General features: G+C 37.4%; 2 protein-coding genes across 2 annotated transcripts in view; one reads left to right on the top strand and one right to left on the bottom strand.

Annotated features, from left to right (window-relative positions):
* LOC107723867 (phosphofurin acidic cluster sorting protein 1-like) overlaps positions 1 to 16,950 on the bottom strand; it is a 29,330-nt gene extending 12,380 nt beyond the window's left edge. Inside the window, exons 1-20 of the mRNA XM_016532598.1 lie at positions 16,594 to 16,950; positions 13,096 to 13,205; positions 12,918 to 13,007; positions 12,634 to 12,759; positions 10,944 to 11,088; positions 10,683 to 10,774; positions 9,391 to 9,474; positions 8,834 to 8,893; positions 8,227 to 8,387; positions 7,813 to 7,906; positions 5,114 to 5,197; positions 4,887 to 4,999; positions 4,265 to 4,397; positions 2,460 to 2,564; positions 2,174 to 2,280; positions 1,871 to 2,025; positions 1,661 to 1,771; positions 1,404 to 1,518; positions 1,279 to 1,321; positions 816 to 858 (exon numbers count right to left, since the gene is read on the bottom strand). Coding sequence (XP_016388084.1) covers positions 816 to 858; positions 1,279 to 1,321; positions 1,404 to 1,518; positions 1,661 to 1,771; positions 1,871 to 2,025; positions 2,174 to 2,280; positions 2,460 to 2,564; positions 4,265 to 4,397; positions 4,887 to 4,999; positions 5,114 to 5,197; positions 7,813 to 7,906; positions 8,227 to 8,387; positions 8,834 to 8,893; positions 9,391 to 9,474; positions 10,683 to 10,774; positions 10,944 to 11,088; positions 12,634 to 12,759; positions 12,918 to 13,007; positions 13,096 to 13,205; positions 16,594 to 16,750 — 2,128 coding nt within the window. The 5' untranslated portion in view covers positions 16,751 to 16,950. The remainder of the gene's footprint in view (positions 1 to 815; positions 859 to 1,278; positions 1,322 to 1,403; positions 1,519 to 1,660; positions 1,772 to 1,870; positions 2,026 to 2,173; positions 2,281 to 2,459; positions 2,565 to 4,264; positions 4,398 to 4,886; positions 5,000 to 5,113; positions 5,198 to 7,812; positions 7,907 to 8,226; positions 8,388 to 8,833; positions 8,894 to 9,390; positions 9,475 to 10,682; positions 10,775 to 10,943; positions 11,089 to 12,633; positions 12,760 to 12,917; positions 13,008 to 13,095; positions 13,206 to 16,593) is intronic.
* A 4,113-nt stretch (positions 16,951 to 21,063) lies between these two features.
* Positions 21,064 to 26,756, top strand: part of LOC107723851 (calpain-1 catalytic subunit) — a 14,135-nt gene continuing 8,442 nt past the window's right edge. Inside the window, exons 1-9 of the mRNA XM_016532576.1 lie at positions 21,064 to 21,199; positions 21,559 to 21,821; positions 22,179 to 22,248; positions 22,589 to 22,707; positions 24,386 to 24,519; positions 24,604 to 24,772; positions 25,576 to 25,659; positions 25,774 to 25,859; positions 25,941 to 26,015. Of these exons, the coding sequence (XP_016388062.1) occupies positions 21,570 to 21,821; positions 22,179 to 22,248; positions 22,589 to 22,707; positions 24,386 to 24,519; positions 24,604 to 24,772; positions 25,576 to 25,659; positions 25,774 to 25,859; positions 25,941 to 26,015 (989 nt within the window). The 5' untranslated portion in view covers positions 21,064 to 21,199; positions 21,559 to 21,569. The remainder of the gene's footprint in view (positions 21,200 to 21,558; positions 21,822 to 22,178; positions 22,249 to 22,588; positions 22,708 to 24,385; positions 24,520 to 24,603; positions 24,773 to 25,575; positions 25,660 to 25,773; positions 25,860 to 25,940; positions 26,016 to 26,756) is intronic.

Genomic DNA, 26,756 nt, shown 5'->3' with positions numbered 1-26,756 from the left:
TTATACTTAATAAAATCTTTAAAAACAAATGACATTAGTTATACTTTAATTTCCTTCAATAAAAAGGAAATTGAGTAAAACGGTGTGTGGACGTGGATTAGTAATCTGGCCCTTTGGTATAAAGGAGAAAAAATGCTGGCCCTCGTCACTATCAAAGTTGCCCATCCCTGGAGTAGAATTATTATTAATAGCCGCAGTCCCGTGCCGAAATTCAAGTCCTGCTCTGTGTTCTCTGCTAATAGCAGCCGTGGCGGGGATGATTTTTGGTGTGCCGACAGAACAACAACAATGCGCTACATGTTTCTTTTCCCCTCATTTTTTCTAATTGACGGAAATCCGTTGTAGCGACGGAAAACTTGAATCCCTGTATATACGTACAATATTAGAATGTTTGCGGGAGCGAGACACACACGTTGCGGGAGTGGGCGGTAATGGTCAGAAATTCAGCGGGAGCGGGCTTAAGAAAACTGTCCCGCTCAGGGCTCTAGGCTGCGCATCAACAGTTTTTTTTTCGCGCTGCCCCATCTCCACCCCCAATCATTAGTGCCGTTTCATTGTCTTTGACAGAACATATAGGATAATTTTTGAAATAGTGCCATAAACAAAATTTATTTCAAATTTAATTAAAGCACTTTCAAGGACTTATGTGTGTTTTCAAGTACTTTCCAGGCCTTGAATCCATATGTCTGAAATTCAAGTACTTTCAAGAAGCGTGGGAACCCTGAATCAAACTACACTGGGACTGCTGTCTGGTTCTCTGTTCCCATCCTTAATGGTAATACAATATTACTGGTGAAACAAAACACATGACAAACCTGAAGATCCTGGGCTGGGCTCTACCAATCCCACCTTAACCACCTGTTGCAAGAAAAAAATTAAATATCAATCTATCCATCATTGGAAATTAAGCTGTGATTGTGGAATATGTTGCAATATACATTACAGTATACAGGTGCATCTCAATAAATTAGAATGTCGTGGAAAAAAGAACCAAAGACTTAAACTACTTCAGTCTGTGTGCATTGAATTTATTTAATACACGAGTTTCACAATTTGAGTTGAATTACTGAAATAAATTAACTTTTCCACGACATTCTAATTTATTGAGATGCACCTATACATTCTGGGGTCATTATTTTTTATTTGCATTAAATTGATCAATAGTAACAGTAAAGTCATTTATAAAGTTACAAATGATTTCTATTTTAAATAAATGGCTTTGAAAAATCTTACTACAACTACAAACTTTTGAACAGCAGTGTAACAAAATATACTCACACCCACAAATGGAACAAAATTTTGGTAGGAATCATCATCTTGCCTAGAAGAGTAAAATAAAATAAATTATAAAATATAATCAAAAATATATGAAATGATGGGATGGTAGAAATCATCTCACTCACGTCTTGTGTTTGCAGGTCAACATGGCCTCAGCAATGGGAAGCTGATGAGTAACCGTAGATCCATTGATGTATTGTAGAATTCGCCCGGCCACATCCACAAAGTCAGCAGAGGAAGCTGAAGAGATACAAGCACAAAGCCTATAGACAAATCGCCAATACAATACATATCAACAGGCACAGGAAAGAGAAATGCTGCATATCCACATCGAGTTGACACTTGAAATAACTGTAGAGGGTTAAACAAATGCATTACTTACCAGTCTGAGGAGGCTCTGGGCGGCTGAAAAACTCTCGCCATGAGCTGTCCAGGAAGGAAGAACTGTAGCGATTGTCCAGAGAACCCAGGTGTTTGGCCACGGGGTGAGAGCCTGTGGAGACGCTCACATGATACATCCTGCATTTTTTGACAGTTTTTGGAAAGCTTTTGTCATTGTTGTGTGCAGAATCATTGTGTTATTTATACGCACCAACAGGCACCACAAGGAACTTCATGTGGCTGAGCCAGTCAGACATCTTGTTGGCGAGCTGAGAGACGTAGAATCTCAAGACGGCTCCTAAGTAGCTCTGACCTCCAACCGCCACCACCTTCAACGGTTTGGGCATGATGGAGTTACAGTTGCAGCTGTGAGAATTAAGAAGGAACAATGAAAAGATGAATGTCAATGCAGTGCAGACACAATTTAACATCATGAGATCTGATCATCTGACAGCCAGTCATGTCATTTCACATTTGTGTTTATTCTTACTGATTCCACCACAGTTACACTTACAATTTCTGTATGCGTGTGAGCAGGGCGGAAAGGACGGCCTGGATTTCTGATCCAGAGCAGGTGCAGACCACCGGCAGCTTCTGGGCCTGCAGCAGCTCAGCCACATACTGCAGAACACACACAGAGTCATTACTCTACTTCAGAATGGATAAAAACATCAGCATGCGCTAAGATACTGACACAACACAGATGTTCAACGTCAAATTAAAGCAGTTATTAATTGAACACAAGAACGGCTATGTTCAGACAGACAGACACACAGGAAGTGAAATGGACTGGTATTTACGTGTCCTTGCCAGTCGCTGCCATTGACCAGGATAAGGCTGTCAGGAAGAGTGCTGTCAGACAGCAAGATCTGGTTGAGCTGGTCGTACACTATCTTCCTAGGCATCTACAGATAAAAAAACATGACTGAAAGCATCTTGTTCACCTTCATTTTCTCAGCCTAGCATTTTAAGCATTTAACTTTAAGGTGCAGTGTATAATTTCCAGTGTTAGGAATTTTACCTACCTTCACAGAAGTGTAACAGCAGCTCAGCTGCTTTCAAAATAATGTAGCTTTTTTTAAGAATTTGTGTTTGCACAGCTCATGAATCCAAAATAGTCACTGATTCATTAATTCATTTGGTTCATCCTTGCAAGGCATATTTTATGTTTTGTTTTTAGATAAATTAAATTTAATGCTGCATTTTATCATGAGGTGTTTGCCTCAGCTACATATTTTTACTCATTTTATGAGTTTTATTCAATGTAAATGTATCAAAAGCCTGTTCAAAAGTTTGTTTTAAAAAAACGAAAATAGTTTTATTCAACAATGGTGCATTAAATTGATTTAAAATGACAGTAAAGACTTTTACACTGTTACAAAATATTTATTTTTCAAATATATGCTATCATCAGCAAATGAATAAATACATCTGTATTTCTATTCATCAAAATATACAGAAAAAAGTATCCACAAAAATATTAAGCAGCACAACCATTTTCAAAATAGATAAGAAATGTTTCCTAAGCACCAAATCAACAAATTAGAACAATTTGTGAAGGATCATGTGACACTGAAGACTGGAGTAATGATGCTGAAAATTCAGCTTTGCATCACAGCAGTAAATTACATTCTAAAATATATTTAAATAGGCTATGTAATAATATCTCCCAATATTACGGTTTTAGTATATTTTTGATTAAATAAATGCTTGGTCAACAGAGTTCCTTCTTTTCAAAATTTTTTTAACTGTAGACTATTCAATTTTAAATGTTGTCACCCTATTGACTAATCATTTCTGCACCACTAGTGGCGGCAAACAAAATTGCACAAATAATTGTGTCCAAACAAAAACACTCCCAAAACCTGTCTTCCATTGTTTTTGTCAAACAGACAGTTCCCCATTGGCTGAATCATAAGTTGACATGTTGAACCACCACTCTTCAGGATTTTAATTAAAGAATAGCACGCTTACAGTCTTCTCTGCACATTAAACTGGGATAAGAGAAAGTACTTTACCAGTGAAAAAATATGAACTTCACCTTTAAGGGCTCTCGAATTCCGGATGACTCAGTAGCGGCTATTTCGGTCTCAGGAACCGAACGGTTTCTCACAAACATGATAATGAGCTGCAGTGATGGTGAGCAACAAAAATATGTTTGTGAAATGTATCAGATTTTTAATAAACTGCAGGGAGGATTAAAAAACGACACTTCATCACGATGGCCCTTGAGTATGTTTTGACACCTCTGCACAAAAGTGAACCGCCATATGAGCCAGGTGTTGAATCATGCCAGACCTAGTACAGAGTTACATAAGGAGAATTATCGCCCACTCTCTCTCTCTCTCTCTCCTTTCTCTAGCATCACACCCACTCCTCCCGCTCGCTAATCCTCACGCATGGCCCAAATGAATCACCATATTCTCTGGTTTGCCCTCTCACACGCACACAAACACACAATTTCCTGAGCAAATAGCCCTTGGGGGTTTATCGATTCTGCTGAGCTTCAGTCAGATCAACTTAAGAAGAGTGAGGCAGCTGTTCTTGGCTAAGTGCTAGCTCGCTCTCTGTGTGTGTGTGTGTGTGTGTGTGTGGAGGTTGTTACCTGAGGGGTGAGGCTGAGCTCGGGTGATCTCTCACTGTCCGAGCTGTTTGTGCGTTCACTGAGCGGTTTGGACAGCTGTCTCTCTTTCATAGGGGTCCCTCGCCTCTGTTTGGGGGTATGACTGCCATCCAGTCTGGGGAGAATTGCACAGCTGCTTTTATTTATTTGCTACACACTCCATTTCATCTCAATATGTGCACAAGAGTCTAAAAAAAGCAAGCAACAATCTTATTTAGGAGTATAATTTCATGAACTGTAGCAAATCTCAGTAAAAGAAAAAGGAACTATGTAGGCCTACATATTTGTGGATAGAATAGATTTGGAGTGGGCGGTTTGACCAAAATATCACGGTATGAATAATTTCATATCATGCCAGAACTGTACATTTTCAGAACTATAAAGTTGCTTTGCAACGATTTGTATTGTGAAAAGCGCTATACAAATAAACTTGAATTGAATTGTACATAAAATAATATTTTACATTTTACAATTGAAATATTGAAAATATCTTGTTTTTTTGTTTAGCAGAAGAAAGAATGCACACAGGTTTGAAAGAACTTGAGGGTGAGTAAATAATGACAAATTTTCATCTTTAAATACAGGTTTTATGTGAAACACCAACCTGGGAGATGGCATGTTAGTGCTATTGCTCCTCTGTGGAGTCCGGGGCCTCTCTGCCACTGATAAAATGATGCTAGGGGTCCCGTCGGCAATCACTTCCACTTCATTGAGTTCCTATAGCATTAACCTCTCAATAAATACTAGTTCATGAGCTCACAGAGGATACGGTTTTACAGGTTTTACTACTGACTGAGAAAGGGGCAGATAAAGACAAGCAACCAGTCTCACCAATGTGTCCATCTCTGAGAAAGCGTCGTCCATGTGTGCACTGGGGGAACGCTGGATTTTACCAGATACAGTCTGCTCAGCCCTCTTCAGAAGAAAGAAAGGATGGGGAAAGATAAAGAAATTAAAAGAAATGAGACATACAGAGGCCTTAAAGGGATAGTACACCCAAAAATGAAAACTACCCCATGATTTACTCACCCTCAAGACATCCTAGGTGTATATGACTTGCTTCTTTCAGACAAATACAATCTTCCAAGCTTTATAATGGCAGTGAATGGGGGTTGAGATTTTGAAGCCCAAAAAAAGTGCATCCATCCATCATTAAAAGTGCTCCACACTGCTCCGGGGGGTTAATAAATGCCTTCTTGAAGTGGAACAGTGCATTTGTGTAAGAAAGATATCCATATTTAAACCTTTATAAACCGTAACCTCTAGCTTTGACTAGCTATGTTTCCATCCACCTATTTTTATGTGCATTTTGGAATATTGTGTAAAAAAAAAAAAAAAACGCTGGATGGAAATGCCAAGATGTGCATAAATTCTAAAAATGTGCATAAACTTATGCGCACAATTGAGAAGGATAAGCTTTTTATCCTATAAGAAAAATGTGCTTAAACTACGATGGAAACATATTTACCAAATAAATTCCACCTTAGCATCAAAAAAAGTCACGTGACTTTGCACGATGGGACAGGATAACTTGACTAACCAGAGGACTGGTCTCGTTGCACAGCATCTGAAATGTTGTTTTGGTTGTTCTGAAATGCCTGAGCAAAGTCTGTCATCAAAATATTTCTGTAGAATTGTCTTACACGACTGTGTTCCCAAACAGCAGAAATCCACCCCCGAAAGCAATGACCACATTTATTGTGTTTCGCCTGCTTGCTCTATGGCGCAAGTAATTCATCATATGAAAAATATATTAAGTGGCTTCTCCTACTATTATTAGTGATATATAGTGCCAATTTATCAGGAAGTGACGATTTTGTTCTCTTTGACACGTTGGATGGAAACGGTGCTTTATGCGATATTCCAATTTTGCGCATTAGTTAAATTTGAATCTTTGGATGGAAACATAGCTACTAACAGTCATACGTGTGTTCACGAGAGAGTGGCTTTCCAGTGGATGATGTGGGACATATGCGTAGCATAAGCTCTAGGGGTGTGAATCGTCACTGGTTTCACGATTCGATTCGTTTACGATTATCATGTCAATGATTCGATTCGATATCACGATGCGTCTCATCCTCAGTTTTCAATATTACGGCACATGGCTACATTTTCATATTCATTTTATATCAAATTTATTTTGTGCATTTTTATTAAATGATATAAGCAGGCTACTTTTTAAAAATACAAATTAATAATAAAACAATTGTTAAGAATTTAACCAACTAAATATAGCTTTAAAACATACAAGCAAATAATAAAGTAATAAAGGGGAAAAAGACAATTACAACTGATAAACAAAAAGTACTTGGTCGGAGAGTGCTTTAAATATCGGAAAGCTTACAGACAATCATAGTTATGGGTTTTTCTTTTTTCCTTAGAATTACTGCTGTTTGATTATTACTGATGACATCATTGACCGTGCACAGATCTATTTCGACGTTTTAGTCCTGTTCTGAAAACATAACTGACTGTGTTAACATCAATTTCCTATCATAAAAGTATTCGGACATGCAAGCGCATTTAAACGCAGCTGCGAGCTTCAGGACAACAAATACAAAGTGCACGTGAAAGTCTGTCAGTTGCCTTTGTGGTTTTTCTCTAATACGTACCATATTCCAAACGCCATTAATGAAAGCATATCTAAAGTGAAACACTGAAATAATGACGGGTGGAAGCAAAAACTGTCAAGCAATGTGCATGTGTCTCACAGCGCATATTCTGTGCAATGAAGCCCGCCGCGATTGTCTCTAGCACATACATGTGCCATATGCGGCAAAAAAACAAGCTCAGAATATAAAATGTAAAAATAGTGTGTGCATTTTTAAAAAATGTGCTTTGGTTTTTTGTCTCCCTCCACCATTTTAAGCTAGCGTGACAAATGCTTATGCGAATGACATCAGTAGGCTATAATCGATTATGGTGTTTTACTGCATCGATGCAGAATCGTCCACGTCTGCATCGCAATGCATTCATTTCAACACCCCTAGTAAGCTCTGGTGAAAATATGTCTCGCAACAACCAAGTTTTGTTTACAGCAAAGGAAAACCAACCAGTCTCCTCTTGGCTTATATCGAAATCCTCCAACATTTTTCTTACAAATCCTAGTTTTGCATTTCTAATTCATGACCGGTGTTTTGTTTTGCTCTCTTACAGTTTATAAAGTTTTAAATATGGATATTATTCTTACACAAACGAATCGCTTCAGAAGGCCTTTACTAACCCCCCAAACCCGTGTGGAATACTTTTTATGATGAATGAATACACTTTATTTTGCTTCAAAATCTCGACCACCATTCACTGCCATTATAAAGCTTGGAAGGGCCAGGACATTTTTTTAATATAACTCCGATTGCATTCGCCTGAAAGAAGAAAGTCATATACACCTGGGATGGCTAGAGGGCGAGTAAATTATGGGGTGATTTTCATTTTTGGGTGCACTATCCCTTTAAAAGCAGCAGCAATAAGGCAAAGCAAAGTAAAGCTAAATTGCAGTGGTGAAATAAGGTCTCTCTCTGAATGACACTCACAGGACTCAGCTTGTGTTTGCTGTGGCTGCACCTGCTATTCAAGCTACCAAACTCAGTCTGAGAGCTGGACTGTGACATGCCTTCAAAAAACGGCCTAAAGCACACACACACACACAAAGCCAGGGTCAGAATAAGAAAAAAACTGAGGTGTAGGCAGCTTGCCCACTCAGAGTGTGACTAAAAAAGCTTTTTATGTCAGTTTATTCCTGCATTTGAGAGTGAAATATGCTGCTTGTACATATTTCCTATTATACAATATATTCCAGAATCTTTTGCAACAGAAACAACACCACTACAGTTATTGGCTGCCTCCTTAATTATTTAATCACATCCGTGTAATGCAGAGCAAAATTACTAAATCGATATCTGAAAGAGGGTGCCATAAGAATAAATATTAGCTAGTGAATGCAGTACCGGAGTTTGGGTTTGGGTGTGCTGATAATACTGTCCGTTTCTTCCATGTCTGGGCCGCTGTCACTGGGGTTGTACATCTCAAGACTGTCATAGAGCTCATCCAGATCCTCTTCCACATCTCGGATCTGCTCTTGGGACACATGATCCAAACCAAACCCCACCTGCATGCAAAATATTACCCATCAATTACTAATAGATGTGAACAATGTACTTGTACAATATCATTTATTGGCCAATATTAGTTTAGAGAATTTTTCATTGATACATTGACACAGAAAGTTTAGAGTGTATGCTCTTTTACCCTATTTTTGTATTTAGATTACCTTTCTCATCATATGACGCTTACTTAATGTTAAATCTTTAAAAACACTAATAACACTTAAAAGTTTAAGAAAATAAACGAATTAAAAAAATGATTTGGATAAATTAGTAGAGACTTTTTAATATCAGCCACGTACTGGTAATTAGCTATTAAATGAAAATAATGAATCTTATTTGTAATGTCCAAAGTGACCAAATACAATCCTTAAAGACAAATTAGTGAGAGTGGAAGGGAAAAGACCTCTGTGGTTGAATTACACTAAATTTACAGACAGGATGCAATTACCTCATCAGACACTTTGAACCATTTCACCAATGCCATAAGCTTCTGTTTGATGTTGGGTTGCTAGATTTAAAACACAAACACCTTATTAGACAGAAAACGGGGGAGTCATAAGCAACAATAGCAAACAGACACAAATTAACAGCGTATCTGGCTGAACAACAGCAGGGAACAAAAATAGCAGCGAGCAGAGAGCGGAAAAAAAAAACGCTGTCACAACAAACACAGAGTGCTGGAGAAGGGACTAGAGGCTTGTCAGCTAGAAGACAAGAGCACACAGGAAAACAAAGCAGACTTGTGAAGGCATCTGAGGAGGAAGCAGATAACACGTTAATGTGCTCAGAAGCCCCATCCCTAGAGTTTCCATATGACTGCAAAAATTGCAGCAGCTCCTATTGCAACCGCTGCTACATGTAAAGAACATCAGTGGCCCCAGGGAGAAATATGCAGTTGGTTAGCTTCCTGACAAGGCCTGAGTCAACATGGAGGCACAGAGAAAGCTGCTCTGGTTCTCTTGAGGTCTGTTTTCCAATCCTGGACAGATCACTTACGTCACTTACGTTAGCTCTGGTGATGGAGGCTGTGGAGGGGAGTTTACGGCGAGGTTTCTTTTTCCTCAGTTCATCCTCGTCATCATAGAGGTACTGCCCAAAAATGACAAACCATGATTAAACTCTCAAAAACCTTACTTGAATAAAATAACATTTCACAGTGATTAAGTCTCTCAAGTGCCAGAGATGAAAAAAAAACACCATTGAAGTGATCCATACGACTTGGGCACTATATTACAAGTCTGTGGCAATATGGATTTTAAAAGAATAGTTCACCCTAAAATGAAAATTTGCTGAAAATTTACCTCAGGCCATCAGAGATGTGGGTGAGTTTCTTCTCAGAAAAGATTTGGAGAAATTTAGCATTATGTCACTTGCTCACCAAGGGATCCTCTGCAGTGAATGGGTGCCGTCAGAGTTCAAACAGCTGATAAAAACATCACAATAATTCACAAGTAATCCACACAACTCCAGTATATTAATTAACATCTTGTGAAGCGGAAAATCTTTTTTCATTTCAAACTGTTTCTTTCAGCTAAAATACAGTATATAATATTGGTTTCTCCAGTGAAAAAGTTGTCTGAGAGAAATATGCACAGATGTTGCACTGTTTACAGGTGACAACAGTCCAAATTAGGTTTAAACAAATACGATGGTGGATCTTCATGTGAGAGGCCAACATTGAATGGACTTCTTTATGAAACCTAAAGCAATGGTTTAAAGTTAAACATTTTAATGATGGATTTGTTAATTACAAATATGCAGCTTTTCACTTCACAAGATGATGTACTGGATTCATGTCAAGTATGTGTGGGTTATGCCGTTTTTATCAGCTGTTTGAACTCGTATTTTACGGCACCCATTCCCTGCAGAGGATCCATTGGCAAGTGTTGTAATGCTAAATTTCAATAAATCTGTTCCTATGAAATAAAACTAATCTACATCTTTGATGTTACATGGAAAATAGTCTTCAAAACACCTCTTTTTTGTGTCCCAAGGAAAAATAAAGTCAAATCTGAAACTGCATGTAAGTGATGACAATTTTTGCTTTTGGGTGAACTAATCAATTAAAATCAGGCATTTTTGCTGTCTGTATTTCTTTCCTATCACTGCCCAGAGTGTCTTTTCACGCCACAGATTTTATACTTCTTATCTGATTATATTTTTGCTTTACAAAAGCATGCAGTGCATTTCTTCAGTGATCTGACTTCAGTCTCTGTGCTCTGTTCTAATTCACTAAACGGGAAATAGGTAAGATGGCTGAATATCAAAATCAATCACTTCAATCTCACAAGCCTTACCTGCCCATGTAGAGGGTCATCACTGCCGTCCTGCTCTGACGAATAGCTTTCCTCTTCCTCCTCAGAGTAATTATCGATGTCTGGTGAACGATCTGAAAGGAAGAAAACAGGAACCATGCAAGTGATTAAACCAGAGCAGGCCTTGCTAAAGAACTTACCAAAAGTGTTCTCAAAAATGTAAAAAAGCAGCCTTGACCTCTTTTTGTAATTTCTCATTAGCTGGTTTAAATTGAAATATATATCAAAGTGTGCAAGTCTCACCAGATAGCTTGGCCTTTGGTCCCTCTGGGTCGATGGGTTGACTGGAGAGAGAATAGACCCTGATCTCAGCAACAGGCACTGGTGTGTCCTTCACCGTCGTGTGCAAGCCCAACACCTGGGCACCTTCAGTAGGATGCTGCATCACCTATGGACAGGACAACAGAAGCCATTAAGGAAACTGGTTTAGTTTATGAACTGATTACAAAACACACATGCTGAATTATTACAGTGCATATAAAACAAACTACAAAATCTCAGATTAGTTTAAGGTGCTTAAAGGGATATGCAACCCAAAAATAAACATACTGTAATCATTTACTCACCCTAATGTTAAAGGGGTCAACGGATGCCCATTTTCTAAAAGTTGATATGATTCTTTAGGGTCTTAATGAAAAGTCTATAACATACTTTGGTTAAAATTTCTCAATGGTAGTGGAAAACCCTCCTTTTTACCTTGTCAAAATCAGCTCTTGTTTTCAGCAACCCGTTTTTGCTAACTAGCACGTTATTAGGAAAGGTGATTTGCAAAGATTCATGAAATAACCTTATACTCACTTCTTCTGTAGGAAGGCTGGATCACGAATGATTCGCGCGAACATAAATGCATTTAGGTAGATCGGAGGATGCATTCCCTTCAAAATTCTCTGCGTCTTCAGCGGTTCAGATGTCGGGAGTAAATGATGACTGCTATGTTCATTATTACATCCAACAACAGAACACCTCGATCGCTTAGGAGCCATTCTTGTCTACTCCTGCTCCGGCTTCGAAACAATGGCGGACTGATGGCAGCTAAGGTAAAACGCTAGTGTCAATCAACAATCGTGGGAGGGGTCTGGGTCTGTGTGACGTCACACAGACAGGCATCTGAAAATGGCTTGATATGAGAAAGGGGAAAAAACCACTGGGTGGATCTTTATCATTATAGGGTGTTTGTGTACACACACTGCCAACACACATTTCAGTTCAAACAACTTGTAAAAATGCATGTCGCATCCGATGACCCCTTTAAGTATGCATTTCTTTTTTCTATGTATCAGAAAAGAAGATATTTTGTAGAATGTTGACTTCCATTCCACTGACTTCCATTATATGGACAAAAAACAACATGCTTCAAAATATCTTCTTTTGTGTTGACAGATTTTTAATTTTTGAGTGGACTACCTCTTTATATTTAAATATTTTTACAGCAAAATATATTCAATATATTGTCTGACCTGCTTAAAGAGTCTAAAACACTTTTTGTGCTAACAGACATGTATGTGCTTCAAATATTTATTCTTGTTGATTTAGAGATTTTCTTTTAGAGATTTATTTTTTTTCTTCTTGGTTTAAAATCAATAATAATGAAACATGACGTGGATGTGCTTTCAACAGTTAGTCATGTACTGAATCATAGTACAAATGCAAATGTCTTGGCATTTATTTGGGCATTAAATTACAGATACAAAATGACCTGTGTGGATTTTTGGTTGTATCTGTGAGAAGTTTCAGTACTGTTAAAGTGTTAAAAAAAACTGACTGAAGCATAGAAAGTTGTTCTATTCCACCTCCTACAGCAGCCTTACATGTATTTTATGACATTTTTTGAAACATTTTCAAACCTGTGCTAAAATGTTTTACTTTTCACAAGCAGTCCAGAATCACACAAAAATGTGGCTGAACCAGATCTGTTGGTTTTGTGGTTCCTCACCTCAGCCATATTTATCATCCCTAGGGCGAGGGTCTTATAGCCCAGTATAGTGCGATTCTTGTACCTCTTGCGTCTCTGGAGCATAATCTGAAGCTTGTTGGCATCTCTCTTCAAAAAGTGTGGGTACTGAAGACAAAATAGAAGGGAGAAAAGACTGCAAAATGTAACATTAACTGGATCTAATTCACAATGGGAAGAGTCACTTAGGGACTTATCGTAATATTAAATCTGAAAATGTCAATTTAGTTCTAATCTAATCCAAAAGGTACTCAAATACTGCTAACCTGAAGAGAGAAGGTCAGCTGAAGATCAGTCTCAGTAAGGCCTGCAGAAGACAGCATGATTTCGTTTGACCGCAAAATGCGTTTTGAGCCCTAAAGAGACATTTACACTCATTAGTCACCTAAACATAGATTAACAGATTTATATTTGAATGATGCAAAGCAGTAAAACAAATTTTACCTGAAGTTTAACTGCAATGACCACCGAAGTAAGATCTCGGTCCAGCTCCTTCAAAATCACCAATTTTTTAAGAGTTAGACTGAGAAGTCTGCAAGAGAAAGCAAGAGATGCTCAAGTTGCTCTGAGGACAAGTTGCTATGGCAGCTGAATGAATAATCAGTCCCCAAGCCGGCTTATCAAGTTTGCCTCAGAGTTGACATTTTGGCCTTAAATCCCAGATGCAATTTTGGCTGACATTTCACCTAAAATTCCACACAACAATTGCGACCTTTTTGTACTGTGATTGAGAAGTGCAATGATGGTTTTTAATATATGTCATTGTCAGACACAATTACAAATTGAAATGTGCCTCATATATTTCAAGGGATTGATATTTAATGGCCCTCATGTCGTTCCAAACCCATATGCTGTTGTTGTTTTTCTGTGGAACACAAAAGGAGAATTTTTAAATAATTTACACACCGTTCTTTTTCCATAGTGCCTCTGTCTGTCTAACTCCAAACAAAATTAAAAAAAATAATAATAATAATAATTTTTGTTTCTTTTTGGAGTTTGACATCATTATGAATAGTCATCATGGAAAAGCTACACAGAACTTCACAGAAAACTACCATGATCGGATTGGATCGACATGAGTGCGAGTAAATTATGGCAGATTGTTCATTTTTGCACTAAACTATCTATCTATAAAATACATGTAAAGAAAACAAACATGACTGGAGCTTCAATATCAAGCTAGCATTCTAAGGACAGCTACCAAAGGATCCTGAAATGAAAACCATTTTTTAATTCATCTCTCCACTGCACATAGACAGAACATTTCAAGTGGTAACAGACAAAGAATGCAATGTCCCAAAAACTGAATTGTCCTCTGATACATCTCCACAAGGTGTGCGGAGATGTTTTTGGCCTGAAGTCAAGAACACTGCATTGATGATATTAGATTTAGGGGATAAATCTCAGAGTGACACAGCACACAAGCACTGAGCTCATTCAGTTTCTGTGACGGGTTGTAGATTTACACAATGACAGGGGAACACTGCCATGAATGTTTAATAAATTAAATACACATGCAAAGCAACATTAAATATACTGCACTAATACTATAAATTCCACACACATACATACAAGTTTTTGTGCTGTATGGTTTGAATTTTGTTATTGAATGCTTAAGCCACAGTACAGACAGTATGAAAACTATATACGGTATTACACAATTCGATTCACTATTAATTCATTTGGAAATATTTCAGGTAGACCTACATGTCAGTTTTTCTTAAAGAAAGAAAAAATGCAGTAATCTATACACTGAACCCTCTCATTTGGTACATTGTATAACATTAAAAGTTAACGAACAAAACAGAGCTCAAACTATTATAATCAACCGTATCTTTTAACATACCTTCTGATGTTCGTGTTCATGTTTATTTCATGCTATAATTTATAGTAATGTAAAATAGATGTCTCAAGACCGCTTGTAATGAGTCAGATATGCCACACCACATTTAACAGTGTCAAAATGGCATTTATTGTTATTGTTTCATTTATTTATTGAAATTTGTAATAAACCTGGAAAGAATTTGAAAACTAAGACTTTATTTCTTCACAGAAGCACAAAGCTCTTTTCAAGGATGGATGGGACGTGCTGTTTTTTTTTTCTGCTGGGGAAAAAGACGTAGACTAAACTATGGGTGATTCGTAAGGTCAAAAGAACCTGCGTTAATGCACTAATTTTCTTTTAGATTGCTTTAATCTCGACAGCCCTAAATTCTACACAAGAGATAATTTATTAAAGGGGTCATATGATGCGATTTCAATTTTTTCTTTCTCTTTGGAGTGTTACAAGCTCATGGTGCATAAAGAAGATCTGTAAAGTTGTTAAGACTAAAGTCTCAAATCCAAAGAGATATTCTTTATAAAAGTTAAGAGTCAGCCACGCCTACCTAAAACGGCTCGTTCTAACACGCCCCCACATATCTACGTCACTATGTGGGAAGATTTGCAAAACGCCGCCCAAATGTTCACGCAAAGAAAGAAGGCGTAACTTTTATTCTCGCTGTAGTATTGTTGCTGCCGCCGCCATGTCGTGAAGACGCTGTGTGCTTCGTTGTGAAAGCGAAACTACTTTGTTTGGCCTTCCAAAAGAGGACGATATCGCTTCGTCATGCCTGGAGCTGATCCACTCTAGGCCCCGCGGCCTCCGCTCACTCAAGGCCGCGGTGTGTGACGATATATATTATATATATATATATATATATATATGTGTGTGTGTGTGTGTGTGTGTGTGATATTTGCATATGATCCAAATTAAGTACTAACTAGCTAACATAAGAATTAAGTTACTAAAACTAAACTGTAAACTTAATTACAAATATAACTACACACTATATTAGTGGAGGAGAAAAGTAATGAGTACTAGTGACTAATTATATATAGCTTAATTAACTAAATACTAGTAGGCTAATGAACAGTTACACATGAATTTGACAGTAGTCACTACTGAATTTCTTAATCGTAATTTCGTAAAACAAGTCAAGTACAAGTAACAAAAACATATACAAATGTTCACATGGCTTGGCACAGTATCTGGGTGTGTAAAGGTTGAAAACCTCTGGTCTAAAGTAAGAAACCACTGTTTCATGTGATCTCCAGTGCAGCGTGATCTGGATTAACTATTTACTCTGGTACAAAGTAGCTCTATTGGCGGCTGTGCAAAAAAGCGCATGTCTACTAGTAAATCAAGAAGGGGATTAACGTTACCTGGGCACACAGCTGGGAGAGGAGCTGTCAATCCATGTGTTTTTTGAACCTTAAACCGCATAAACACATTTCATTACACCAAATAGTCAAAATAATGTTCTTTTTAGCAACATCATATGACCCCTTTAAGAAACAGTTCTATATGAGTTGCAGTCTGACACGTTTTTCCGCCCCCTTTTTATTGGCAGGATGCAATCTGACATTTTATTTCACTAATTGGCTATACAAAGGCAGTGTGTGTGTGTATATATGTATGTAATGAATGCACCAATGTATCAGCCAGTAATCGGAATCGGCCAATACATTGGTGCATTCATAACATACATAAACGTAAAAATAATAGCCTCACATTTTCAACTGCTTTTTCTATCAAATTTCTTATTAAGAGTAAAGATTTGTATGATCATAATAAGATTCAACAACTGACACATAAATGGAACAAAATTCACAAACATTAGACAAACAGAAATGGAATAATGAGTCACTGAACAGAGCCGGAAACGATATCCAAAGTAGCAGTCAGTATGTGGTGTGTCCTCCAGCTGCTTTAAGTACTACAGTGCATCTCATCTCATGGACTGAGAAAGATTTGCCAGTTCTTGCTGTGAGATGTTAGGCCGCTTCACTCTTCCACCAAGGCACTTGCAACTTCTTGGAACACGTCTCGGGGTACATATGGTCACATGTAGTCTGGCATTACAAGGACGATCATCTGTCCTTCCTGTCTCCCTGTAGCACTGTCCGGCACACAGCTGGGAGAGGAGCTGTCAATCTCCCATGTCGCGAACAGGTTCATCTGAACCGGGCGACTCGAAGAAATCGCGACCGTCCTGAGAGGCTGCAAGTGGGGAGACGGAGCTCCCGCTCGCTGCTGAAGCCCTCCTCGCTCCGACATGCTGAGCTTGTCTCGGGATATGTGCTGTCGGACCGGTCTCGGTCAGTTTAGACACTCACTCGCGCATGCAGTCTGTTCTGATGATGGCACGAGCCTCTTAACGTTCCCGCCTCCGCTCGGCGGTGGATTCACGCGAGACTTCACTCAGTTGCTGCTGCTATCAGTCCAGCACCTAGCTTGTGATCAGCTTGTGATCAATTGAGCGTTTAAAACAACAGCAGGAAGCGGAAATCTCTTCTTTAAAGGGGTCATATGATGCTGCTAAAAAGAACATTATTTGGTGTGTCCTCCAGCTGCTTTAAGTACTACAGTGCATCTCATCTCATGGACTGAGAAAGATTTGCCAGTTCTTGCTGTGAGATGTTAGGCCGCTTCACTCTTCCACCAAGGCACTTGCAACTTCTTGGAACACGTCTCGGGGTACATATGGTCACATGTAGTCTGGCATTACAAGGACGATCATCTGTCCTTCCTGTCTCCCTGTAGCACTGTCCTAGGCCTCTTACATTATGGACATTGCAGTTTATTGCTCTGGCCACATCTGCCGTTCTCATGCCTCCCTATGGCATGTTCACACAGGTGATCAGGAACCCTGGGCATCTTTATTCTGGTGTTTTCAGAGTCAGCAGAAAGGTCTCTTTAATAACCTAAGTTATTGGAACTGTGACATTTTTTTCCTCTCCCTGTAAACTATAAGTGTCTTAAGGACTGTTAAAGGTGCGTGTGCAATAATTGTTTATGGTTCATTGAGCAAGCATGGAAAACATAGTTTAAACACTTTCTAATACAGATATGTAAAGCTTATTTGGATTTTATAAAATTATCTTTAAAATACAGTATCCCAAAAAAGGGACATTTCTTTTTTTTGCTCAGTTTATATACACATACTGACTTCATATGATACAATTAGATATCTTGCCTTCTTTCAGCTTACAGCTTTCATTTCTAAGCTACAGATGCCCTTGCATTACCTAAAAGCAACATCTCATGCTAAGCTAAACAAGAAAAGGCATTAATACATAATAGCAGCTTTAACCCAGTCCTCTCTTCAAAGTGAGCTATATTGAACTGGGTCTAATTCACTTACAAGTCTGTCCCTGTGCATTAGAGTGCAACTCTAGAGCACATAGGTAATGAAATTGGGAGAGGAGGGGCAAACCGGACACACATCTCACCTTTCAGTGATCTTACGCAACATTCTAACGGGACAATATGCTGCAACATCAATTTAGGGTTTAAATTCAGCAATAATCTTACTGATGCAGTTGAATGGAAAGTACAAAGTAAGAAATTAAACCCCTAAAACAGTCTCAAAAAGCCTTTAAAAGCATTATGGAGCCAGTGTCAAAGAAAGAGACAAGATTAATAATGTCTTCATAGCGGAGTTAATGCTCTTTATTCTGAGCGTCTGTCACTTCTATGCTTTTTTTCTTATTGAAGTCAGTCTCTTTGCTTTGTGGCCATTTTCCCCTCCACTCCTTGCATGAAGCATCCCAAAGCCCCTCCTCTACATTTCTATATCACAATCCCTTCATGAGAGCAATGAGGCTAAATATTCACAAATAGTAAACAGCATGCCTCCATATTACTGTGCATATTATACAGTGGAGGTGCATGGTTTAAAACTAAAGTGTCTTTCTGCTCTAGTTTTCACTGCAGCAACAAGTTAGGATGACATTTTCACTCTTCAGATTTAATGATAGGTCCATTCCACATAGAATGTGTTTTTAGTTAACTGCTCCATTGACTAGAAGGAAGAACATAAAGCAAAAAACAAAACAAAAAAGAGGAAATAATCAGCTTTGTGTCAATCGTCTAAAAAGGGGTTTTAACCAAGGCCCCCCTAAGTGGCGTGTGGCGTTAACTTAACGCCGGTCGGCGTGTGGCGTTATTTTAACGCGTGATGTCGTCTGCCGTTAACTTATCGCCTAACGGCGCTTATTTAACGGCGCTTATTATGAAAACGGCGTTTTAATATTGATACGGTGGTGAAAAGTACGCGAATTCTGACCCATATGGCTTTCCATACAATGCAACGAGACTGAACGCGTCGCTTGTGGTTGTAGTGTAGAGCACTAGTAAAGTCCCCTAATAATAAAGTCAGTATTTTTATTTATTTATTTAAACATATTTTATATAATATTATATTATACAACGAATTAAAACATTGGATTTGCCAAGGTTGTAGTTGCAGCTAAAGAATTATGAGCACATTACATTTAATTTATGTTGTCACAGACTTAATATTTAATTAAATTTTTTTATGTAAAATTATTTCGAACTATTTGAATTTTGACATTTTGCATCCCCTAGTGGGCCCCAGATCCTGGTTAGGTTTAGAGCCACTATTGTAGACAGTAGGCTATTGATTATAATGGGATTGTACTAGTTTAACACTTTGTTAGCAAATAGATGGAGTAGCAGCTGCTGCAATTGTCACCTGCATTATGTAGATATTAATATCTGTGGAATCATATTTATTTATTTTATTTTATTATTATTATTTTTTGGATTAACAAAGGTCAATAGCACCTGCGGTTGTCATATTAGCACAATTTTAGTCGACTCCTTTTTCTCCATGTGCATTATTAGTGTATGAAAATTAGCTGATTTTCAGATTACCACTGAGACTACCATATAAACCAGTCTGGGTTTGCTGCTCTTGGATGATCCCCTCACCTGGTTAGGCTGGTCTGCTGACTTATAACTAAAACTGTTTGAAACGACAGAACATATTAAGTCAAAAGTTTATCTTTATCTCCCTCTGTTGCTCTCTTTCTATGTATTTTTTAACACAACCCACTTGAATCTATTATGGTAGTGGCAGCTCCTAAAACACTGCAACCACCCACGCTGGCACCGTTTGTAGTTTATCTCCCCCTGACAGATTGAAGCCAGAGAGAAGTGAAGTTTCATGACATCAAGTCCTGAAACATGCAGACTGCCAAGGATTAATCAAAAAGAGCCCAGAGTTCCTTGCACTTTCTGCATTTTAATCCTTTTGGATAAAGCTGAGGCTGAATACATGTATTCCCTAAAGGTTATAATATCTGCTCACTTTTTTAAGACTGTCCTGGAAATTTTAAGGGCTGTGCGTTTAGTGCAACACACTTCCTACACATTCCCACTTCAAATAGCCTACCTTCATTTTGGATGCACGATGAGCAAAATCAAGGACAAAACAGGACTGAGTTAAATGCATGTTTGTTTTAGTCTGTTCTGATGTGATCTTTCATATACACAGTAATCAGACACCAGAATCAAACACATGTAGAATGTTGTTGCCTTTTACGCACAAAATAACATAGCTCTGAAGACTGCAGATAATCAAGCTCCATCAAAGGACAAGATGCTTCTAATTTTCTCTCTTTCTCTCTCTCCCTCTATGTGTGTGTGTGTGTGTGTGTGTGTGTGTGTGTGTGTGTGTGCATGTATGTCCCTATAGGTTTTAAATATGGGTCATTTAAAACCACAATCAGGTGACAGTCACGTTATTGCAGCTCTTTGCTGCCCCCTTTTGGTCATAAAGAAACCTTTTATTTGATCATATTCCAAAGTGGAAGGCATTTTATAATGCCCGATTCATAGTCAAGCACTGTTTTTATATTTTCGGTTGGTGTGACATTAAATTATTAAGAAACATAAAAATGTAGAATTCATAAATCTACCTTGCCTGCCGCAATCCTGTTGCCTAGGACCTTTAAGAAAAAATAGCCGATATTGTATGGTAATAACTCCACATTTAACTAAATTTTTTAAAACATCATTATATATACACATGTGGCTCGCCAATTGAGAACAAACTTACTAGGTAATGATTTCTATACCTTTGCCGCAATCACTAAATCTGCAATGAAATTGGGCGTGGCTCAAACTTGTCTCTGGCTGGTCAGGTACGGTGGGATTTAAATAATGGTTGTTATGTTAATAATATAACTATTTAAATTCTTCACAATGTATTTTCCAAATTAATGGATATTTAAAAAACGTATAGACCGCTGCAGAATAAGGACGTTGTCACATGTAATCTGTTACTTTTCTCTGCGCTTGTCAAGATGGACCAATCACAGTCGTCTGGTTATTCAGCATAGTGTGGAGAAACATTTTTTTATTGAGGTTACTTAGGGCGATTTATCTCAGTATGTCATGTATCAGTACTTGGAATTTGTAGACTTAACTATAATATAAACATATTAATGTAAAAATGTCTCTAGTATGAAATATCAATGCATTTCAATGCAGGATTCTGCTTTTTAAGCCTCCTTGCGCCCTCTAGAGGAATATAACCGCTCGTCTCATTGTAAATAGTAACATTTGGGAGCATTACACACACGCGCTTGCTGCAGTCCCTCACACGCTGGGACAAAGCCTAACATGATATGTTAGTTCATTGAACAGGACCTCATTGCAAGAATACTCGTATCTGGATTTGGAGAGTGCCATTTTAAGGTAATGTATAATACTTTTACACTTAGTAAAAGCCTAGAATGCAAAGTTTGTATCTTGATGTTGTCAAATGTTTTCACTCTCTTCATGAGTGGTTGGCAACAGCAATGGCTTGCCTGTATGTGTTATATTTAACCACTAACCATATAAACATAATGAGAGAAAGGATATTACATTACATCTGCTTGCAAATAGTTAATTTTGGGGGTAGAAATGATAATAATAAATAAATACATGAATAATAATAATATGTGACTGAAATTATTTATTTATTTTTATTTTTTGTAAAATATGGAAAATGACTTTGACCTAATGTGAGTTGATTCAGCAGTGATCCATATTTTTGGTGGTGTCTCTGACAGTTCTGTCCTGGATGGAGCCAATTTGTGCCACGGGAGTCGCTGCTCGTTTGAGGAGCGAATGGGATCGAAATGAGGGATTGGGTCAGAACAATATGGCCCTTAAGTTCTTGGGCCAAGATTTTGAAACCTTGCGTGCCCGCTGCCTTCAGAGTGGATGTCTGTTTGAGGATGAAACATTCCCAGCCCAGCAGACTTCTTTAGGATTCAAGGAGTTGGGCCCTGGCTCTGCAAAAACCAAAGGTGTTCGCTGGATGAGGCCCACGGTGAGAACATTGGAATAAACTGAGAGTGTGTAGTTTGGGCCAATATTTCAAACCTAGTAAGAGCAAAAACCTAACATGTATAAATGTAAATAAACTAGCATACATAAATTTGCAAAGTCTTTGCTCACATATTTACATTTGTATTATCAGATGAAATGATGAAAATTCTGTCATCATTTACTCATCCCCATGTCATTCCAAACTATTCTTTTAGTATTCTATATGCAAAATAATATAACATAGTAAATAGGTACTGCTGGTTGATCAACATCTATTTATCTATCAATCAATGAAGCAGCGATGTCCCAGTCATTTCTATACCCTGTCTGACCCATAGGTCTTCTCTGTGTACCCCAGGAGTTCTGCACTGACCCACACTTTATTGTAGATGGGGCCACACGCACAGACATCTGCCAAGGAACTCTAGGTAAAACAAGAATTTACTAAAACTGAAGAAAACCAATAAAGAACTCAAAAACATGGCATGGATGTTTTCCCGCCACAAAATAGTGTTTTTCTAATCTGTTCCAAAAAGACAGTTGTGTTATTATTCAGTTTGGTTTTGTTCAATGTTGATTCAGTTTAGTTCAATAACAGTGTGAATATTGCAAAGTTCATTATTTATAATTCAAACTCAGTTCAGCTATAGATGATTATACTGTCATTGTTCAGCTCAATTCAGTTCAGTATTGATTCAATTTAGTTAGGTAGTGAAATTGTTGTGTTTAATATTAATAATGCAACAATGTTTAATATACTGATTGTAGGTGATTGTTGGCTGCTGGCAGCCATTGCGTGCCTTACCCTCAATGAACCCTTGCTGCATCGGGTGGTGCCTCATGGCCAGAGCTTCCATCAGCAATATGCAGGAATCTTTCACTTCCAGGTACTGTACACTATACATGCAGATTTGTTTTTCTAATTAAAATGATATATATCAATTTTAAAGATAATATATAAATGTATATGAATACATTTATGTATTGTGTATTTATGTAGAAATGTGTAATATAAGAATTAGAATTAAAATTAGCCACATTACTGCACCTTTAATTATATGGACAGTTACTTATAAAAGAAAGACATTGTGTAGATAAAGGTAATCTATTCCCTCAGCCACACAAGAAAATAGATATTTTATAAGTATTTAAGTAAATAAATGTAGAACCTATTAGTTAATTTTCTGCCACAGTGCCCAAACCCTGGTTTTGTGAAAAATCCCAGACATGTCCTTCCCTTCAATGCAGCATGTAAACCGATCTGTTCCACTTCCATTTGATTCTCCATAGCTCAGCAGATCTACATTAAGCAACAGTCCCTAAACGTCAGCCCACCCTGTCTGCTGCAATGACTATATATACAGGCCTCACCCAGAAAATGAAATGGCCACATTTACCTCGCCTCTGCCAAATTCCTCTTCTGTTCTCCAGCCAGGAGCCATTTAGGCTCAGTCACTCAGTGAATGCTTATAATGTTCAGAGCATTAGTGCTGCAGAGAGACTTGGAGTACAGCCAGCAGCACCTAGCATACTAATGTTTACATAGGAAGAGAAATGCGCAAATTGTTATTGCATACTTAAAATATATCAAATATATATGTTGTTATCTTTTTTTGTTAAGAAAACCAAATGTTTAATAATATACACTAGTGTATATTAAGGTTTGGGAATGGTAAGATTTTTTAATGTTTTTAAAAGAAATCTCTTATGCCTACCAAGCAAATGTGCATTTGTGTAAAACATTAATATTATGAAATATTATTACAATTTAATTTATATTTTAAAATGTAATTTATTCCTGCGATGACAAAGCTAAATTCTGTGTCTTCAGTGTCACATGATCCTTCAGAAATCATTCTAAAATGCTGATTTGGTGCTCAAGAAACATTTCTTATTATCAGTGTTGAAAACTGTTGTGTGCTGCTTAATATTTTTGTGGAAACCATGATACATTTTTTCAGGATTCTTTGATGTATAGAAAGTTAAAAAGAACCGTTTTTGAAACAGAATCCTTTTGTAACATTGTAAATGTCTTTTGATTGATTTAATGTGTCCTTGCTGAATAAAACTGTTCATCTAAAAAATTATATTGACCCCAAACTATACAGTATATAAAAATTTGTTGCAAAAACTGTAATATAAAAAATATTAGGGGGAAGAAAAAATTACTGGATGGTTGAGGCCTGATAGTGAAGATCTAGGACATTCAATTCAACATAATTTTATGAATATTTACAGTGGATGCCAAAAATATAATACAACTATCCCTCCACTGTGTGCACTGGAGGTTAATGCTGCATTCATGCCATCTCGGTATTACCGTATTTATGCGTTCCTGACTAGTAAAAACCATTTATGTCAAACTCGTAATTATAAGTTGAAAAACTGCAAAATCTATAACTGTCATCAATATTAAACATGCTTGCATTTAGGCATTAACATTTCCACAGAAACAAACATTTCAGAGTAAGAGGATGTCGAATCTTCAGGGTTGTCGTCTTTTTAATAATAATAATTGTGATGTGATGTGAGTGCAGAAAATATGTTTCCTATTGGATTTTCTAGTTTTGGCAGTTCGGGGACTGGGTGGATGTGGTGATTGACGACCGGCTGCCTGTCAGAGATGGGAAACTGCTTTTCGTCCACTCAGCTGAGGGAGCGGAGTTCTGGAGCGCCCTGGTGGAGAAGGCATATGCAAAGTAAGAGGGCTTTCAAAGATAGTCTTCAGACCAGGATATGAGTCTGAAGCTTGTGTAATGAGTTTGCTGTTATGAATGTGGCAGGTTGAACGGCTGCTATGAGGCTCTATCTGGAGGCTGCACGTCTGAGGGGTTTGAGGACTTCACCGGTGGAGTGACAGAGATGTATGAGCTGAAAAAAGCTCCACCCAACCTCTTCAGCATCATCAGAAGAGCTGTGGAGAGAGGCTCCCTGATGGGCTGCTCCATAGATGTTAGTGCTCAGGGACAATCTATCAAGTCTAAAAGTTCTTATATCTGGAGAAAGCTGGGAAAGTCAGGGAAAAATCTTAGTCCATTTCAAACTTTTTAAACCCCTACAATAAATGTTATAATATAATATAATATACATCTATCTTCCAAACCACTTGTTAGAAAAATTTTCATTTTTTAATATAAACGTAGTAACATATATGTTTTTATACAATATAAACATATGTATTAATATATGGAGTATTAATATATATTCAAAATGGTTATAAATAATTTGATTGAATTTATTTAATATTTTTATTGGAGAATTATTAAATATTTAAAATGGTTAGAAATATTGTATTTTAATTTATTATTTAATTTGTTTAATATTGTCTTTTTAATGGAATGTATACACAAATTGTAAAATATTAATACTTCTAACCATTTTAATGCATATGTAGAAATCTAAATTAAAATGTAATTCAAATTGTGTGTGTATATAGGTATTATTCAGGAATTTGATTTTATTTGTTTAATATTAGATTTTTAATATCTGATGTAGGGCCATGGGATAGAATAGAATAGAATATTCATCTACCCATCTTCCAAATCACTTGTTCGATGTAGTGTCATGGGATAATATAATATAATATAATATAATACTTTTTAATACTTAATAATATAAAGCTTTTTTGGTTTAAATGGTGTAATTTCAGTATCTACCAGCAGAGGCCATGCTAACCAAACTTAAATATATTTTCATATTTGGGTTGTTACTAATATATTCAGAAGTACTAAAGATTATTTTATATTCACTTTTAGATTACAAGTTTCTTTGACATGGAGGCGATAACCTTTAAAAAACTGGTGAAAGGCCACGCATACTCCATTACTGGAGTGGAAGAGGTGAGTGCTGCATTTTGATTGACAATTACAGACAGCTCACATTGTTGTTTTTATTATTGTTTACATTAATAAACAATAAAGCTCGACTTGACTTATTGTACATCTGTTGGCCAGGTGGAGTACAGAGGAAAGCTCACAAAGCTGTTGCGCATCAGAAACCCTTGGGGAGAGGTGGAGTGGACGGGACCCTGGAGTGATGAGTGAGAATAAGTGATGAAGTAAAATAATAATGAATAATATCAAATAGCTTTGTTGAATACTATCATCGTCTGTCGATTCAGGTCAAGGGAATGGCGTGAAATTGACCCGTCTGTAAGGTCCCGTCTGCACAACTGCCAAGAAGATGGAGAATTCTGGTACATGCTTCTTGCATTAGGCCTATTCTTTATATATCAGTGTAATTTGTTTCTTATTCGCATATTACTTTTTAACTAGTTAAATAGGTGACGAATTAAGTAGGAATAAATAAATGCTTAAAGTGCCCCTATTATGGGTTATGAAAGGTTCATATTTTGGTTTTGGGAGTCCCCAACAACAGGTTGACATACATGCAAGGTCAAAAAACACTTTCATTGTCTTATGCATTTATTTTTTACCTTACTTGCTCAACGACTCCCAAACGATTTGCTCAACGATTCATTTTTCCAAACCCCTCCATTGTGTGACGCTTAACTGTGGTGATTGTTCTGATTGGTCTCATTTTCATTTCATCATGCCTTTAATGCCTACTAAAGCAGCGTTTGTGAGCGCAGTGCTGCTTTGTTTACAGCCGTTACCGGGGAAACCACTATTTTACCGCTCCAAAAGGGGCACCTAGTGGCAAAGAATGAATTTGCATTTTCATTCAGACCAACGGGAAAAGACCAACAAGTGGGCGGGCAATATGCTAATGTTTCACATTGACCTCAACATGAAACGGCTTGGGATTCATTTTAAAAACGACTCGTTTCAATGATTCAGAGTCGACTCTTTCTTTTGAGAGACAATAACTTTATACACGGTGCACTTTCAGATTTAAAACTTTGCAGGATGTTTTCATTCACTTCACATTGTTACACACTGCATGAAAGGTAATTTTCAAAAATCCATAATAGGGG

The sequence above is a fragment of the Sinocyclocheilus rhinocerous genome, unplaced genomic scaffold (assembly GCF_001515625.1).
Source record: "Sinocyclocheilus rhinocerous isolate Xijiao unplaced genomic scaffold, SAMN03320098_v1.1 scaffold253, whole genome shotgun sequence".
NCBI lineage: Eukaryota > Metazoa > Chordata > Actinopteri > Cypriniformes > Cyprinidae > Sinocyclocheilus > Sinocyclocheilus rhinocerous.
Note: the sequence above shows the minus strand (reverse complement) of the source record. Positions and strands in the feature narration are given on the sequence as shown.